The sequence below is a fragment of the Sander lucioperca genome, chromosome 4 (assembly GCF_008315115.2).
Source record: "Sander lucioperca isolate FBNREF2018 chromosome 4, SLUC_FBN_1.2, whole genome shotgun sequence".
NCBI classification, from domain to species: Eukaryota; Metazoa; Chordata; class Actinopteri; order Perciformes; family Percidae; genus Sander; species Sander lucioperca.
In genome coordinates this window covers 9,722,968-9,742,853 of record NC_050176.1, presented here as the reverse complement: position 1 = coordinate 9,742,853, position 19,886 = coordinate 9,722,968, and the positions used below count along the sequence as shown (strand labels likewise).

At 40.2% G+C, this 19,886-nt stretch overlaps 1 protein-coding gene and 1 long non-coding RNA gene across 2 annotated transcripts in view; one reads left to right on the top strand and one right to left on the bottom strand.

Moving 5' to 3' along the window:
* The window catches only part of LOC116042663 (zeta-sarcoglycan), a 416,236-nt gene that overhangs the window by 15,859 nt on the left and 380,491 nt on the right, over nt 1-19,886 (bottom strand). The window contains exon 7 of the mRNA XM_031288953.2: nt 12,932-13,055. Coding sequence (XP_031144813.1) covers nt 12,932-13,055 — 124 coding nt within the window. The remainder of the gene's footprint in view (nt 1-12,931; nt 13,056-19,886) is intronic.
* Nucleotides 559-2,946, top strand: LOC116042664. Its single transcript, XR_004103286.2, has 3 exons — nt 559-606; nt 2,575-2,635; nt 2,721-2,946. It is a non-coding gene; the product is annotated as an uncharacterized LOC116042664 (long non-coding RNA).

Sequence of the window (19,886 nt, the reverse complement as noted above, 5' to 3'; positions counted from 1 at the left end):
TTTATGTTAGAGCCAATAGTAAAACCTAAACCGTAATATAACTGAAAAAACAAAAGAAACTGGATTGTTTGTGTCAGTTTTTGCATCAATGTTATCTGTTGTTCATCAGAATTTAGTCTTCATTCCTTCATATAACATTAGTCTGAAAAGGATAGATTCATATCAGTCTGTTTAAAAAGTTGTAACGTTAAGTACAATTTCACCACTGTGTGTTTTTCAGATATTGTTCTAAATTCTTATAACATTAACAGTATAAAAATAATACAATTCATATCAGTCTGTATAGAAAGTTGTAAGTACGATTTCACTACTATAATAAAACACTATTTAAAATAGCAGTTATTTATTTTTACCCTAATGAAATTAATACAAAGCAAACTGAACAGAAAAGAACAAATATTTTGTTTCAGTTTCTCTTCTTCCAGATGTGACTTTAGTACCCCTATTGAGCTGCATCACAGCTGCACTGTGTGCATGGACCAGTGTTGTACAACCACACTACTGTGTTGTTCCAGTCAGCACATTATTCCCAACTCAAAATCCCATTGGTTCCCCCTGTACTCACCTGTGTGCAGAGGGCAGGCAGCAGTGGCACAAACCAAGAACGTTGGCAAGTCTGATAATTAGGGCCCGAGCGCCGACAGCGTCGAAGGCCCTATTGAAACTGAAGGAATTATTCTTTCTTTCTTTCTTTTTCCCGGCAAATTAATTGCCTTTTTGAGGAGCTTAACATATTCAAAAACTCTCCAAATTTGGCGGTCGCATCAAGTCTGGTGAAAATATACGTATTTTAAGGGTTGTTAAAAGAAAAAAATTTCGTCATAGGGCGTGGCCGTGGCAGGGCGGCCATTTTGTGCGTTTCGCCATCAAAACAGGAAGTGGGTGTAACTTCAGTGTACATTGTCCAATTGGCTCGAAACTTTTCAGGATTCATAAGACTCTAATGGAGAAGACACACCAGCCTGATAATCGGGCGTCGGGCCGCCTGGCGAGGTCCGTGACTCGAGTCTGTTCGGTGTGTCCCGTGCGTCGCCCGTCCGAGGAGCCGTCGGCATTCATTTGGGCCGACCCGACATGTTCAGTCGGGGACAGGGCAGTCGGGACTCACCCAGAAATGGGGAGCGGATGAGCCGCTTAAAATCTGACGAAAATCTTTTAAACTGACCTTTGTCAATCTGAAATGAAGACAGATTCAGCAACTGCGTGTCCTATTTCTCGCTTAAAATGTTTTCGGAAGCACATTTCGGTGAACTATTTTAGTACAATATGAGATCGTATTCTGAACAAGCCGCCATGACAGTCTGGCTGTGTATTTCCGGAGAAAAAAGAACCACGTGACGCGTTCGTCCAATCAGCTGCCGGTTTTCATTTTCTGGGAAATAATCAGACTGTTAATGGAAACAATACAGAGCAGCGCCACCTGCTGCTATGGAGACGTATTACGTTTTGCGCACGCGCAGAGCATACGCTCAAGTTGGCGTCGCCTCAGTGTGTTCTGAGGCATTTTTTGGACCTCGGGACCCGACTGATAAGTCCGACTGGCTTTTCTGCCAACGGTCGGCCCGTCTGGTTGATGTGTCAGGGCCCTAACTCTGAGGACATTTACCTGACAACATTGACTCAAAGTCATAGTGCCCCCTAGTGGCAACAGGAACTACTTTACTTTAACTCCTCCCAGAGATTTCATCCGATGGACTTCAAATTTGGTCTGTACCATCTCAACACCTTAAAGATGAAAAGTTATTAAAAGAAAAACTTTTCGTCAAACGGTGTGGGCGTGGCGTGGTGGCCATTTTGAGTGTTTAGCGATGAACGAGAAAGTGGCTGTAACTACAGTGTACATTGTCATATCTGCTTGAAATTTCCCACAATCAACAAGAGTCCAGGCCTGAGGACATCTAGAGGCCAATATTGACTTTTGGTCATAGCGACCACCGCTGGCAACAGGAAATAAGCCTTATATGACAAACATCATCCGATTTACATGAAACTTATAATGTGTGGTCTACATGTGATACTGAGCCGCCCCCTATACTTTAACCACGCCCATTTATGCAGGCCACCCCCCCTTTCATAACATTTGAACCATTTAAGGTAGAGTCTTGTGTGAGGTGTCATTGAACTCAGCAGAGAGTTCCTTCTTTATTGCTTATGGTTTGGCCCGGCCCCTATGCTTAAGCCATGCCCCCTTTCATAACTGGTGAACCATTTAAGGTAGAGTCTTGTGTGAGGTATCATTGAACTCAGCAGAGTTTGTTTTTGATTGGTGATGGTTTGGCCCGCCCCCTATGCTTAGGGCACGCCGCCTTTCACAGCTAATGAACTGTATGACCTAGAGTCTTGTGTGAGGTATCATTGAACTCAGCAGGGACTTCCCTTTTCATTGGTGAAAATTTGCAGTGTCTGAGTGCCATGCAAATGCACAGTCACAAGGAGCGGCGTCCACCGGCGCACAGGCGCGAGGGCCCGTCCATCACTGCTTGCAGCTTTAATAATGTAATTGTAATTCAAATACTACAACTACACACACATCATGTTACATGTTACACTTATCTTGATCTTTATCTTCACAAGGTGCACAACAAGGCCCGGGAGAGAAAATTACTGTCATATCCACAAAACCAAAGCAGAAAAGGTAAGGTAAGATAGTAATGATGTTAAAGAAAGCTATGTACACCTAATATCATATGTGTTGTTGTCTATGAATTTGTCTTAAATAGGAGCACACTATACAAAGACAACAGTGGAGAGTTGCTGGATCTGTCTGTCCTCAAAGTGCCAGAGATCTACAAGGACTTCACCCTTATCTGCACCATCACCTGCATAATCCAAGTGATAAAAGAGAGAACAAACTATTGTTTTCTCTGCTTACATGAATAGGTGCCTGTAATGTCTGCCGACATATACAATCAATTCAATAAATGTTGATAAGTATCACTGATATTTCTTAAATCATTGTAGTTTTTCAGAGTAATAAGATACAGATTATTAAATCCATGTTCATATTTGCAACAAATTAAAACCCTGATCAAGGCAAATAGGTTTTTTCATGTTCTGCAACCTTTATAAAAAAAACAGTACAATTAAATTTACCAGAGCCGACACTTGCAGGTTGTTAAATGGCTTTAATTTACCTTGTCAAAACAATGAGTAATTCACAACAAACTTCACAATATTTGACACAAAACCTAAAAAGTGTATGGTGCTCCTGTGAAGCAGTACACTTTGCCTGTGGGATTTACTGTAGCAGGAACATTGATATTGGCAAACAGATGACCCAGGTACAGGTGAGTTTGTGAGCAGGGTTATGATATGAACTAAAATAAAGATATGATAAGCCTAGTCTTCACAAGAGGGATAATTCAGGTATTGCAACACAAATTAAGAATAATTCAATTAAATAGGAGGTATATACAACTAGTAGAAGATAAATTAACTATACAAGAGCGATTAAGGTAAAGTTATGAGGTAGTAGCAAGCACAAAGTGACATATTATCAATAGCAGGGAGTCAAGTCAACAGTGTACACCAGAATAATATATACTGTGATTAAGTAATGATACTTAGTGTTGTCTGTAGCCTACTAATATAACAAAACAGAAAAATAATATAGGTTATGATGCAGTATGGAGAACAACCGAGTTCCATAAGAGACTTTAAGTGCAGCTGTTGATGATGTTCACTACAAACAAATCTTGCAGATGGTTGTAGTCTGTAGCCAGCAATACAGTAGGTAGATCTGGAGCAGTAGGGCGACTTCTAGCTTTCATGGGATGGTGATAAGACACTGTGCTGCTATGATGCAGCAGCTCAACAGTGGTTGAGGCCTTCAGCCCCACCTGGATGAAAAGAAAGTAAAACAAAATACTTGTTTTTTTTTTGTTCAGTTTGCTTTGTATTAATTAAAAGAAAATAACCACTATTTAAGGAGCAAATAAGAAAGCATATCATTTCTAGATCTGTTTTTATTATAGTGGTGAAATTGTACTCCAAATTACATCTTTCAACAGACTGATATGAATTCAACATTTTCAGAATAATGTTATATGAAGGAATGAAGACTAAATCCTTTTGTTTTTTCAGTTATAGTACGGTTTAAGTTTTACTATTGGCTCTAACATGAAATTAGCCAAATCCCCAGGAACATGGTTAACCAAACGAGGAAAAAAGACAAAGTGGGGTCATCACATATACACATACTGTCCGTCATATGTCGTTCAATCTAGCTAAACAATAAAGAAAATCTATTTGTTTACAGACATCAAGCTAGGCTATATGCTAGCGCCATATGCTACGTGCTTAATTTATGTTACTCACCCTCGTAGTTGTGGACGTAACTTGATATGTCCCACTTCAAAGCTTTCTTCCGTTTCCTGATGGGTGCAGGTGAAAGAGCATTAACCATTCTGTGCACATTGTTGACGTATAATAATGATAAAGTGATGGATGGCGAGGATAAATCAACAAACTCAGCCGTCCGCAATGGACGTTCTAAAGTGAACGCACCCTCAACGGGGCAGGGATCATTTCATTGGTCAACACTACACCTAGAATTCTATTGGTTGGAGAATTTTGATAGGATTGTAACACAAAAAAATCCAAGAGCACAGGAGAGATCCGAGAGGAGAAGATTTGCAAGCGCGCAGAATCGGTCTGAGTGTGAGGAGAAGGGCCAAAGCTGAGAGCAGGAAATCTGTCCAAGCAACAACATATCTGAGTCCAAGCAGAAAGTTTGAGCACAAGCAGTGCAAATCTAAGCGCGAGCAGTGACTATTTGAGTGTGAGAGCAAGGTTTTGAGGGAAATTATTACAAAATCTGAACGTAATATCAGTGAGAAATGCTCTCAAATTGAAAGAATGCGCTCTTGAATAAAGATAGGAATATAACTCCATAGAGATGTTTTTTAGTGAAATGCTATAAACAAATGCAATAATGTGGTGTTGTGGTCGTTGTTAACAAAAAAAATGTAAGGGAGGTTACAAGGGAGGGAGCAGTGTTGTGTCATCTGCAAGTTCCTCATTTTTTGTATCTCAGTTAAAGGGGTGAAATAATGATTATATAGGGTATTTCATACTGTTCCTTAAGGTCTCCTAATAGGGTATGTAACATTGGTTGGGCTGAAAATTGCCCGAATGCTATTTTATGGGCCCATAACTACCCTGTGAATATCGCCCTATTTGTAACAAGAGCTTTTCTTCCAAATATGGTATGCTCATGAATATTTAGATGAGCTACGCACTGATTGGTTTGAGCGAACCACATACAAACACATTGGAGACGAGACAGCAGGTGTCATAATACAGACACTGCAAAGTTATACATTGTTTGTCTACTATTTAGGGGTCCAAGCCCGAGTCTGCAAGAACCGGCAATAGCAAAGCTATGCCGTTCGCACAGCAGGGCTGTGGAACCCTATTGTTTTTCTACTGATTAATCTTCTTCTTCTTCACTATTTTTAGGGGTCCAAGCCCGAGTCTGCAAGAACGGGCAATAGCAAAGCTATGCCATTCGCACAGCAGGGCTGTAGAACCCTATTGTTTTTCTACTGATTATTCATCATCATAGTCATTATTCTTCTCCGCCTAAAACTCCAACTACAGCCTAAACCGTACATGGTGGGGGGTTGCCATTTTAAGGACTGGTCCCAAACTCCGCAAGGAACTCAGGCGCAACAATTCACCCACTTCCACCACTAGGTGGCGCTATAGCAGAAAAAACGCATTTGGCCCTATAACTCCCACACCGTATACCGTACATTCAAAAACCATACATCCACGCGTTCCCTGGATCCAACTGAATCACGTGATATAGGCCACGGCCATTTCCGCCTAAACTTTTATGCGTGAAAAATCGCGATTTATCAAAAACCTACTTTTTCGAACTCCTCCTAGACCGTGCGACCGATCGCCATGAAATTTAGCAGGTAGCATCTCGAGCTGGGCCGGACAAAAAGTTAATAAAAATAATTTTGATAGGATAAAAATTGCGCATATTACGCACAAACAAATTTGTGTAGCTAACTATGAAAACACCAACTTTGCCATATCTCAGCCAAAATAAATGCTATCAATGCCAAACTTTAGATTCTTGTTTATCGTGACCCTCTGGAGGTCAGTGACGCAGTTTACAAAAATTGGTTACTAGGGGGCGCTACAAGTACAAAAGGTTTATATCTCATGAATTGCTCAAAAACTTGTGAATGCTTGTTGATGCTAGTTCGCTATGCCGCTCGGAGGCTCTCTACCAAATTTGGCGATGATCGGCCATTAGGGGGCGCTATAAGCGACATGGACGAGTTTTGGCCCTTTTACTCAATGTTAATAACATATTTGCAATGGGAATGTACCACAGACCTTGCAGCTCACATTTCTCAATATTTACTGATGTTTGCCTCCTACGTTACGTTTTGGTTTTTGCTTTTGTGTGCTCCCCTGGTTTTTTACAATAAACAAACTTCTTAAGCCACCTTACAAAGTTTCCACAACTTTCACAGTGGACGAATGCAAGTCTTTTCTCTCACTTTTTCAATCCAAAATCAACACCATTCATAGGCGCCGATGAAAATACTGAGCACCCATGTGTGCCAGACTGCCAGTAGGCTACATTCATTTACAATTAAACATTGCAGTTGGTGCTAAGTGGAGAGTCTGTCATAGTGTTATTGGTTATGTCGGTGGCATTAATTCTTAATTTCCCACGAAGCTGATCACGGTAACGTGTCAGTTGAACTTTTCATCTCCAATCCTATCCGTATATCATTGTTAAAGGTAGTCTGTATATGCATGGAGGTGAACTGTTGACCGCTACGTTTGCAACGGTGACGTACCGCAGACGTCGCGGCTTGCGCCTCTCGGTATTTACCGACGTTTGCCTCCCCGCCGCCCGGCTTCGGGTTCTACTTTCGCACGCTCCCCAGGGCGTCGGGGGCGACTGGCGTGGGTGGCTTGGGCGCCATCATAACTGCTTGCAGTTCTAGTTCATTATTAAATTCACTTCTGAGACTTTTTTATGTGAGAAATCAACTATATAAAGCTCAAATATGGGCCGTTTTACGAAAATTGATGGCTAATTGCAAATTTGGTAAGACGTGTCGGACATTAGGAGCTCCACACAGTCTGACGAGAAAGCAACAACCTCCATACCCAGTGAAAGTCACCGTTTCTCGGTTACTGGACTACTGGGGCTCGGGGCTCCGCGGAGCTCCATGGAGCTGGCTGGCTGCCAGCTGCCGGCATAACTAGAGTATATTTACAGTTAGAATTTCATCACGCCACTTATATTACAGCTACCCCAAGGTTTTATAAAGCTAACAATTGTGTCCGATTTCAATTTAATGCATTTTTGTGAATTTGAGGGGTCTCCTTAGGAGGAGCTGCTAGCTAGGCTATGTGTCCCATTTAATCCTATGGGAAAAGATCATTGCTACACTTTGGGCATAACTATCGTATATTTACTGTTTGAATTTCGTCACGACATGTATATCACAGCTCTATAAGGTCTTAACAAAGCTAACACTTTTGTCCGATTTCAATTTAAGGCATTTTTGTGAATTTGAGGAGTCTCCTTAGGAGGTGCTGCTAGCTAGGCTATGTGTCCCATTTAATCCTATAGGAAAAGATCATTGCTACACTTTCGGCATAACTATCGTATATTTACAGTTTGAATTTCGTCACGGCATGTATATCACAGCTCCATAAGGTCTTAACAAAGCTAACGCTTTTGTCCGATTTCAATTTAATGCATTTTTGTGAATTTTAGAGGTCTTGTTAGGAGGAGGCAAGCTAGCTAGCTAGCTCTCATTGATAGAGCTCCATCCAGCTCACTCGCGGACAAGAGGCGTTTATTTCCCCAATCGTTTGTTTAAATAACTCAACACACATATCCATTATAAGATTAACTGGAACCTGTGGTAAGAGATTGTTGACCGCGCCCTCACTCACACAGACCGGCCATTAGCAGGAAGAGGGGAGCTGCAGGCCCTGGAGCTCTGTCAGGGCAGCGGCGTTTGGTAGTCCACTAACCCAGAAACTGTGATTTTGCGCGGGTATCGAGCACCGTGGGCTGCGCCAGCCGTGACGGAGCTCCATTTACCTCACAGCAGGCTGGTTTAGCCATCAATTTTCATAAAACGACCCATATTTGACCTCTACATAGTTGATTTCTCGCATAAAAAAGTCTCAGAAGTGAATTTAGTGGTAAAATAGCAGATGAACAATGTATACAATTTTTGAGATCTGCGCAACCTATTCAGAAGACTACCTGATCTCAGATCAGTGGTGTAGCCTACGTAAATGTTGGGGCGTGACAAAGATAGAGACGAGAGCCAAAAAAGGAGGAGCCACCGAGTTGACGGCAACTCGGTGGTTAGTTGAGATCCGCCCGTTTTCAGAGGCAGTTTCAAATTGTGAGATTTGCAGAGGAAATAGGTGTCAATGGGATTTTGAGGTTCTATGTATGTCCTATTTACCCACCAAACTGTCGTTATTCAACTATGACAAGGTAAAATCGGTTTTGCATTCTATCACCCAACAAATACTTTTAAGAGAGTTATGACCAACCAATTCAACAAACTACTTGTCCTTCTACATTTTTACTTTGAATATAAGCAGTAGAATGTTAATTGTCAGTGTCTTTTGCTCACTTTGATGCACATGACAGCACTTCAAAATCATCAGAAATAGGGAAAAACAGCACTAGCTTTAGAATTAGCAGAGAGAATCCTGCCCACCCTCAGGCTGATCGACAAAGCCAAGCATCATTGGATAGCTCCCACAACCCTGCTGGTCCCAGGATCTAAGTCTTGGGCAGCAGTCCCAAAATGGACAATCACAGAATTTTGTTTGATTGTTAAACATATATCATTTTTTTGTGCATTAGAAAAATATAATTGATCGTGCAGTGAAAGTGACTAACGTGATGCATGCAGGTCTGAACAATAAGTAAACTGTGGGTTAATTTCCCTGGCTATTAATGGTAATTTCTAGACAGATCTTTATGTTTGCAAGGGGCACACTGAGCTGTAGAGTTGAATCTGTCACCTCTGTAGCAATCATATGTGTGTTTCTTTAAGCTCAAGGATAACACATGTCCTCATGACAAATGGACCCTTATAAAATGGATTGCAAGATGACGAGACTGTGCAAGACATTGTGTCATTGGGCACTACTGTCATAAAATGGTTTAGGGGTACAGAGTGATATCTAGAGGAGAGCCAGCACAGGGCCCGGGCATGAAGACAGATGGGAGTAAAAAACAACAGAAACATAATACGATAGTTGTGACGTTCTATATCTGGCTTTGGTGTTACTCTCCTGACCGCATGCCAGTTTCTATTTGTTGCACTGGTTTATCTGCCCTTAAGGTTGCTCCTCCTGTCTCTTCATTTCTGTTTGTATCTAACTGTTTTTTTTACCTGTCAGTCTGAGTTAGATTCCAATCCCCATACAATATCTTTAAAAATGTCCCCTCAGAACAATCAGCTTTTCAAATGGCAGAATCTTACAGACATATGGCAATGATTGTCAGGATAATCTGCACACAAAGTGCAAAACTACATGCAGAATTCAAATTTGCAAATAGTGTAACCTGGGGCTGCTCTTTGTGTGGTCTCTATATACCCACAAATAAGCATATGAATAAGAATATGGGGAAAATGAAAGGAAACAAGTTGTTTTGACAAAACTGTATGAACAAAAAAAACCTAATGCAAAACATGAAATATAAAAGTAAATGTGTTAATTGTATTTGAGTGTGTTTTTGCAGAGAGAAGTGAAGGAGGAACGTTTGTTATAAGACTGTGTTGCCCTCCTGAGGACAACGTTCAAGTCGTTTGGTCAAATATGGTTTTGAAAAAGGTGAGAAGCTAATTAATTTGCAATGAAAATATAATATTATGACATCGGATAGTGTCTATGTTTTTCTACTGGCAAACTGACGAACTTGTGAATTTAAGCAGAGTGATCTATAAAGTGTAAGGGAAGATGTTCTGGTTAAATTAGTTTAAAAAAAATAATTATATCTTTATATGCAAGTTTTGAATTGCATGGTAACCAACTGGCAATGATTTATAACTAGATTTAGAAAACTTTTATTCATAAAAAATTATGCCAAGTAAAGTAAATATATTTTTCCTATTTGGTACTTGTTTTATTGTTTGGTGAGAGAGCTTTTACTCTTTGATGTTTAGAAGACAGTCTCACATCATGTCTAAATAGAATTTGACTGTTTGATTGTATAAGTTAATCACATCACTAGGAGTATCAAGCTCACACACACATTCCCTATATGACATTGTAATTATTGGAGATTTAAGCCTTTCTGAAAACAGTTACACACGCTGATAAGGCTTCCTGCGGCACAGAGGATTTTATCTGCTTATCTGGCAAACGGTTGCCACAATAAGGCAGACAATGTTGGCCCTTCATTTGTCTTAAGCCAAGGACCCACATCACGATCTTTGGTACACTCTGCTTCATGCTATTGTTCACCATTAAATAGGAGACATCTATTTATGCAAGGATGACAGAGAGCGACAGGGAGAGAGAGAAAGAGAGAGAGAGAAAGACAGAGATCAAGAGAGAGAGAATGGTTGAACAAAGAACAGAAAGAGACAAAAGAAAACATGAAACAGAGGGAGAGAGAAAGACAGAGATGACAGAAAAGAGGTAAAAACTATAATCCTCCCTCCCATCCCCTTTCCCTGGGAAGTGACAGCCACAGTGATGTATAACCCTAGCAGTGGAAAGTTAATTAGATAGGCTGGGTTACTTAGAGATGAAGGACTGAGAGGCTGAGAAGGATAGGAAGGAGGCGGAGGATAAGAGGAAGATGTAGAAGAAGAAAGTTAAAAAAAGAACAAAAGAGAAGAATAGAGCTGAGGATGGGGAGAGATGTGAAGAGTGAGACGAGTCAGGGAAGAAAGTTGAAAAATAGGGAAACGAGGACGAGAGCTATGACAAGAAGACAGATATTAGGGAAATGTGAGAGAAGGAGAGACATGGTAAGCGGGAGAGGGGAAGTCTAAATAAGAGGAAAAGGGCCTTGTTCAAATTATTTTTTGCTAAACTAACTAAACAATATGATAGACACACACGCCACATTGTGAGAAGGGCACCATGGGTACAATCCGCAACATACATTATTACAGCCTCAGACCCTCTCTGACAATGGCTCCCCACATGCTTGGCTCAAGGACACACTTTAACATGTAATGTGCACTGCTGAGCAGGGTGATTGCATGTCTGCCCTCCATCAGGGAAGTGCATGCCATAGTCCAAAAGAACAGGATAAAAACAAATGCAATCAGATCTGCACACTTAGGCAACTATCTGCCCCCAAAACTATTTCAATGGAAGACAGTACCCATTCATTTATTTCAGTGCTTTTGGACTTAACCTCAGATCCAACTATCAGTAACCTTGCTACAGTTGCCACAGAGCCTGTGGGTGTCAGGGGGAAAATGTAATACCTTTAAATTATAAATTCATAAATGTATTTATTTTATAGACAGATTATTTGGTTCGGGGTTGCAGTGAGGATACTATCCCGGCATGTACCAGGTTAGAGGCCAATCTATCACATGGCTAACATATACAAAGAGACACACATTCAATCAATGTCTTTTTGTTGTGTAAGACTCATCATTTATGTTCAGTATTTCATTTATTTTAGTTCAATTACCTCACTGGATTAAACTTTTCTATGCTCTCTACACACCTCTCTGCAATACTGTATGCCACTCTGCCTGTCTGCACATGTTAACCACGCATTTGAAAAGTCCACCATATTTGACATTCTGTCTTATTATTTTGTAACTAATATGCCAGAGCTGTCCCAAGAGTTTGGTGACCTCTTTGTGCCTAATTTACCTCAGACTTCCTGGTGTCTGTAAGGCCTAGTGGACAGAAACAAGATAAGGAAAATAGAGGGAAGAAGAAGAAAAGAAAAGCAGAAGAAGAAAAAAGTATTGTGATAGAGGGGAGGAAATGAGTTTTGAAGAGGAGCATCAAACTTTTAGTTTAAGAGACTTCTGTCTGTGTCTTCTGTGTGAGTGTGTGTGTGTGTGTGTGTGTGTGTGTGTGTGTGTGTGTGTGTGTGTGCGTGTGAAAGACAGTGTGACAGACAGTGTGTATGCATTTGTGATAGAAGACAGTGTTTGTGTGTGACTGACAATGACAGTGAGTGCGACGCACGAGAGAAGGCCATTCTTCTGTTAATTACTGAGTTAATGACACACTATGCTCCAGCAGACATGCAACATGGCAGGCTGATGCATACACACACACACACACACACACACACACACACAAGGATAATGGCTAAGTCTACTTCTGTGCTCACGCAACGTGGCAGGCTGCTATGCAAAGAGCTTGACAGTGAGATAGCAGGCTAACAATGATACACACACATACATACAAACACACATACAGACAGCAGCAGCAGCAGCAAGTGACAGGGAACCTTATCAAACCAGCTTTAATGAAGTCACTTCTCCTTAATAGAAGAGGGGAATAAAGCCCTCCTTTCTTCCCCTGAGGGGAGGAGGGAGAAAAGGAGGACAAGGTCGCCTGGATTGATGACGCTCATTAGCCTAATAAGGTACTTTAATGAAGCGGGCCCAACACTATAGAGTGCCACACACACAGACACACACACACACAGACACACACACACACACACACACACACACACACACACACACACACACACACACACACACATTTTTGCTAGTTTGTGTCGTCCCTTGTATTTACACATGGACATAGCTATTTTTGTCTATTTCTCTCCCAACCAAATACTCACACACACCACAGCACAGACACATCCATGAATTGTATTGTCAGACATACTAAAACATATTGATCACTTCAGTCTCGTGCAAATGTTCACATACAGATACACAAACAAAGCAACAGAGGGAAACACACTCACCTCTCCTTCTGAGGACTGCAAGAGAAGGTCTTTCCTACAGGACGCCGTAAAGTCTCCCACTCCAGCATTGACCTCTACCCCTCTGGGAGCCTCCAGGGTCAGGGTCCGAGTTGGCGACTCCAGCCTGTGAACCACAAACACACTTTAGTTATGTTGGAAGCTGTGAAAACCCACCTGTAGAGACATGCCGTTTAAACAGACAGGGTCTGTTGCTTCAACTACATAGACTATTATCACTGGATCAATAATGAGTTGACTGTGAACAAGGTTCTCAATCCCCCAGCTGCTCAATCAAAACAGCAGAATAATATGGTTGTACTGGTAAAGCTAATACAACAAAGGAAAAATCAAGACTCCCTCATTAAATGTTTAGTCTTGACTAAAGACCTCCGTAGAGTACAACCGCCTGGAAATACATGAAGTTCAACATTAAACGACATGCTGCCTCTTGAATACACAACTTGAAAATAAAGAGTAAAGTAGTAAGTGCTGTTTTGTTACATTATATCTTCCTCAATCCTGTTGGATTTGGATAGTTCACAGATTACTTGTGAAAACTGCTACAATTACTACAGCTTCTACAAAAATAAAGCAAATTACATATGTATAATCATGCAATGAATATGTTGATCAGTGTCGTGCTTAACAAATTGAATAGGTTTTGATCATTTCATTAAACGTGTTATGTAATATTAGACTTATCCATGAATAAATAATCATAGATAAATCATAGATTCCTATGGTGCGTAGTGATACGATAGAACCCCTCAGGGTTTCTGAGTCAGCAACACAAAGTAATTTGGCGAATTGTTCGGTGCCCTTTTAAAAAAAAAACTGAAATATACCAACAAATACTGCACTTTAGCTCACTGTGTTGCCGGAGTATGGTTGCATGTAGCATGACCTGACATGCACACGTTTTTTGAGATTTGCTAAGCTTTTCTTTTAACTGTGTAGTAACTCTTAACTTTGACTTTGAGAAAACTGACAAGAATGAATATGAAGAATGAAGAATTGTTATACTGTACTGCTCCAAAGAGCTCTGGCCATGGTTGGCATCACTCCCCTTGGAGCGTAAGGGGTCAGTAGCTAAATCTGTGACTCAAAGTTGAAAACAATATGAGATGATTAAACAGCTTGGTGGTGTTTGATAAGCACAGTGCTTCACTCAAGGGCATGTTGGCAAGTGAAATTAAATAAAGAGCGCTTTCGGCAAAGCAGACTGAATTTATGAAGTTTGAGTATGACAAATTGAACAGCATGCTCACAACAAAGATCACATAAGAAAAAAATGATTTGCTGTAAGGGCACTTTTCCAGAGAAGCTTTGCTCAAGGGTACTGCAGAAGGTTGGATTCCTAATCCCTACTGAAAAGTTAAAGGGATAAAGCATTGAAGCCAAAGGGTAGATTAACTGAACTTATGACGTGCGTCCAGTCTGTAGCCAAACAACAGAGAGACATAAATAAGCATCAGTGCCTCGGCCAAAGGCACTTTGGCTGGAAGTGATGGTACCATGCTTCCTCTTTAATGTCCTTCACTTCACTAGGGCCCCCAGGATGGCAAAAATGTATATTCTCCTCACAGGACCTTTAATGAGGAATAATTCTAAATTTCAGGGTTTCTATCTCAAGAACCAAACATTAGCAAGAAGAAAAAAGCTCCCTTGGCAGTGGTTTTCCGTGTTTGGTTGCACCCACGTAATGAATGAGCACTTTAAAAGATATTTCTGTCTCACCATCGCACCTTTTCTGCTGTTTTTATATTCATAGTGTTTACGCTCTATTATAGTTTGTTGTTTTATTCTATTGCAAAAATTATTCACCTTTAGAAGCCATTTAGGTGAGTGTTGCATTAAAACAAAAGTTCCATTACTTCCAAATGCAGATCATTGCATTTTAGACTTTTCCTTCATTAAGTTGCAACAAGCTGAAGAAGAGCAGATTACTATTGTGGAGATAATGTCACCTGATTTAAGAAAATGCTTGAAGCAGGCTGGTTTGCATCAGAATTAAGTCATCTCATCTCACCTCACCAATGTTATGTATGTCTTATTTTAATGAAAATGGGAGGTTATGAGTCTCTATCAGACTAAATGACTTAAGATGTGCTGTGTACTTTGTTTGGTGTAATGGAAAGACTCTTACAAACCAAAACATTTTCTCCGTCAGCATGTCTTAGTGTGGTATTTATTTTGGGTTGAGGTAAATTTGAGGTGTAGAGGAGCAGTAAGGTGGATTAAAGGAGAGAAAAGGTCCGCTGCAGTGAAGTGCTGAGCATCTGAGTGATAAATATATTGCACTATTTTTGTATTTTATTTCTCACTATCAATACAGTACAGTACATAACATGAAAATAAAATAGAAAATATAGCAATAATATATAAAAAAATAACATCCCAGTGATATAATAAGTGTTGGAAGCAGAGACAATTCACATTGGGCCTAGTCTCGCATTGCCAGACCACAGATCACCACAGATCTAGGATAGTAAAAAAGACGCTTTGGGTTGTTTGCATTTCTTTAAACAAATCACCATCGTTTTGGGTTCCAGATGCAGTAACGGTGCCTTTGCCATTGGGAAGAAACTTGTTTTTGTGGAACATTTGCACCCCGTAAAAGAAAACGGCACATAAAATATTTAACAAAGTTAACTGTTGACACAATACACTAACATGAGCTACTTAAACTAGCTAGATACATGGTTAAACATCATTTGCTTTAAGCAGTGTGTCTCCATGTGGATTTCGCCCATAGCAATCCCCGCCAATTGGTCCCGAAATGTCCCAGTTAGCTAGTAAATGTCATATACATATTATTTGTAAATATCTAAAATCCTTCAGAGAAATAACCAAGCAGGCCAGCCTTATTGTACGATTCAAATTTCCGCCCAAAATTGCTATTTTCAGCACGTAACATTAGCTTGCTAGCTCAGAGGTTGTTCTTGTTGTGTCCCGTAGTAAAGGGATTTTGACAAACAGCATTAAGGGAGGCTTATTCTGGCATTGTACTTCTGTTGATCCAGACTACATTGGGCGTGACTTATTGATCTGACTTAAACAGAATTTGTGCTGCAGAACTCACAAAGAGAGGCAGACCAAACAAACAGACAGACAAGAGATTAAAAGAGGTTTTGAGGGAATTTAAACTGAAAAACATATCCAATTATTCATTATCCTTTGCATGTGCAAGAGTGAGTGAGAGAGAGAGAGAGAGAGAGAGAGCTTGCTGGCCTAGTCAACAGAAGTGATGTGAGGCTCTTCGGCTGGTTTAACAGTCGAGGCAATTACTGCTGCAGGCTGAAACTAGCTCTGATGGGCAGGCACACACATACGTACGGACTATCTATCACTGTATGTCTCTCGCCCATCTCTCTCCATCTAAACATCACACTCCCTGTTTGCTTTCACCTCTGTTTTAACTCCCCAGTCTGTTACTTTCACAAACATGGCATTTATTATTTTGCCTCAGTTTTTCACTCATTTTTAAATTGCCAAAATTGAGACATAATGTAGCATATCTGCACATTTGTCAGCTAAATAACTCATATCTCCAGGATGTCAACTATTAAGTTACACAGTTTGACCACCACAAACTTTTTTTAAATGTTTATTTGTTATGAAAAGCCATAAAGTTTTTGACACCGAGGGAAATGGAAGAGCGTCCCAGCAGAAGATTCTATAAGTTTTAACGTGTTCAATTCTTAAACCACAAGAACAAATCAATTCTGTCACTGTCAGTAGCTGGCAAGAGAAAACCCCAGAAAAAGCGGCCGTGTGATGCATTATAGTGAGTATGACCAGGATGAATGGGTTTCATAATAAAATTGCCATGAACATCGATTAACCGCTGAAAAATTGGGTTTGAAGTTTCATACAAGTTTCAACTTGATTAACTTTGGATAATTTATGTGTTAGAGGATAGTCTGGAGGCCAGTGGTAATGCTGTGTATTTTATTGCTGTTCTGTGAATGATGATGTTCCTAATTTATGAATGTGTCTTGTGCTCATGTACTTGAAGTATCAGCATTCTCATAAGGGCTTCGAAATTACTTGTTAAGTTGTGAATTTGAGGAAAATAATGTCTCAAAAATGTTTTGACAAAGATTGGATGGCCTCAGTTGCACTTTGTGTGTTTTGTGCTTAGTTGTATTTAGCAAATGTTTGCATTCCAACACACTTAACTAAAGTGGTGGACATGGTAAACATTATACCTGCTAAACATTAGTATGTTAGCAGTCATTGTCAACATGTTGCCATGCTCACATCAGCATTGTGGTCAAAGCACCTCTGTGTCTAAGTACAGCATCACAGAGCTGCTGGCATGGCTGTAGACTCTTAGTCTTTCTTACTACTTAAAAAGCCTACCTTACCTCTATTTAGATGCATCATTATTTACATTAAAACTAGGGCTGTCAAAATAATTAACGCAGATTAATCCATTTTATATTGACGTTTGCATACAGATGAAAATCTGGTGCCACTGATATGTCTGCGCTTCTCTCTGATGCTCTGAAACAGACGTTACAGGCAACACAAACACCGCTGCATGTGACGCTAGTTAACACTATACTCAACAGCAGCTAACGTTAGCCTACCGCTAGCTAGTTAACACTACACTCGACAGCAGCTAACGTTAGCCTACCGCTACCTAGTAGCTGGAGCCAGGCTGCTATCTGACAACATAACGACCACACTGAAAGTTAAGTATTGACATTCTGTTGAAAATATCACAGATTCATGCCCCCCAGGTATTGATCCTAATGGCACTTTACAAGTGAATGAATCTGAAAATGTTTTCTGCAGGGTAACATGTAATACTAGTACTATTCCAGTTATAATCAACAATAGACCATACAAAGTGTTGAATCCCCTAAGTAATAAGAAGTTGACTGCAAACATAGTCAATTTAGCATCCAGTTCACGTCAGCCACAGGTAACCAAAAAAGGGGCAATACTTAACAACCTAATTGGAATTACAACTACCACTGCAATGATAGAACAGGATAGGAAAATTAGATGCGGTCTACTAAATATCAGATCTCTGTCTTCTAAAGCAATACTAGTAAACGAATTGATATCCGATAATCAAATTGATCTATTCTGTCTAACTGAAACCTGGCTGGGCCATGAAGATTATGTCAGTCTAAATGAAGCCACTCCTCCCACTCATATTAATACTCAAATTCCTAGAGGCTCAGGCCGAGGAGGGGGAGTTGCAGCCATATTTGACTCAAACCTGTTAATTAATCCTAAACCTAAACTAAATTATAACTCTTTTGAAAATCTCGTTCTTAACCTTCAGCATTCAACATGGAAAACAGTACAGCCAATTATATTTGTTGTTGTCTACCGAGCACCAGGTCCATATTGTGAATTTTTATCGGAATTCTCAGAGTTTTTATCATGTGTAGTCCTAAAATCAGACAAAGTACTTATTGTAGGTGATTTTAATATCCATGTGGACGTTGACAGCAATAGCCTTAGTACTGCTTTCAACTCACTACTAGATTCAATTGGTTTCAGTCAGAGTGTGCACGAGGCCACGCACTGTTTTAACCACACCCTTGACCTTGTGCTGGCATATGGCATCAAAATTGAAGACGTAATAGTATTCCCGCAAAATCCTTTATTATCAGACCACTTCTTAATAACTTTCGAATTCTTACTACCCGATTATACGAAATTAGATAAAAGCTTCTACGCTAGAAGCCTATCTGACAGTGCTATAGCTAAATTTAAGGAAGATATTCCAACAGCACTAAACTCATTAACGTGCCGTAATATAACAGAGGATCTTTATGTAAACTTTAGTCCCTCTCAAATTGATAATTTTGTAGACGGTGCTACGGCCTGCCTACGGACGACTTTAGACTCTGTTGCTCCCCTTAAAAAGAAGACGATGAAGCAAAGGAAACTAGCACCTTGGTATAACTCCCAAACTCGTAAATTAAAGCAAATCTCGCGCAAACTTGAAAGTAAATGGCGTTCCACCAAACTGGAAGAATCTCGTTTAGACTGGCAAGACAGTCTGAAAACCTATAGGAAGACCCTAAGAAAGGCCAGATCAGACTACTATTCATCACTAATAGAAGAAAATAAGAACAACCCAAGGTTTCTTTTCAGCACTGTAGCCAGGCTGACAGATAGCCACAGCTCTATTGAGCCATCTATTCCTATAGCTCTGAGTAGTGACGACTTCATGAGTTTCTTTAACGATAAAATTAAAACAATTAGAGATACTATTCATCACCTCTTTCCCCCAACCTCTAATGGGTCACCTTTAACTGACAGACTGCTAGAAAGAACGACTAGACCTGACATATACTTAGATTGCTTTTATCCTATAAACCCTCAACAATTAATGTTAAAGGTCTCTTCAGCAAAGCCATCTACCTGTCTCTTGGACCCCATCCCAACGAGGCTACTTAAAGAAGCGTTACCCGTGGTTAACACTTCATTGCTAGATATGATAAATATGTCTTTATTGACAGGTTATGTACCGCAGTCATTTAAAGTAGCTGTGATAAAACCTCTACTGAAAAAACCCACCCTCGATCCTGAGGTCTTAGCCAACTATAGACCTATATCTAACCTTCCCTTTCTCTCCAAGATCCTTGAGGAAGTAGTCGCTAATCAGTTATGTGATTTTCTACATAGCAATAGCTTATTTGAGGACTTTCAGTCAGGATTTAGAAAGCATCATAGCACAGAGACGGCACTGGTGAAAATCACTAACGATCTTCTAACTGCATCAGACAAAGGACTTGTCTCCGTACTTGTCTTATTAGATCTTAGTGCTGCATTCGATACTATTGACCATACCATCCTCTTACAGAGACTGGAACATTTAGTTGGCATTAAAGGAATCGCACTAAACTGGTTTAAGTCCTACTTCTCTGATCGATCGCAATTTGTTAACGTTAACAATAAACCCTCCAATTACGCTAAAATTAAC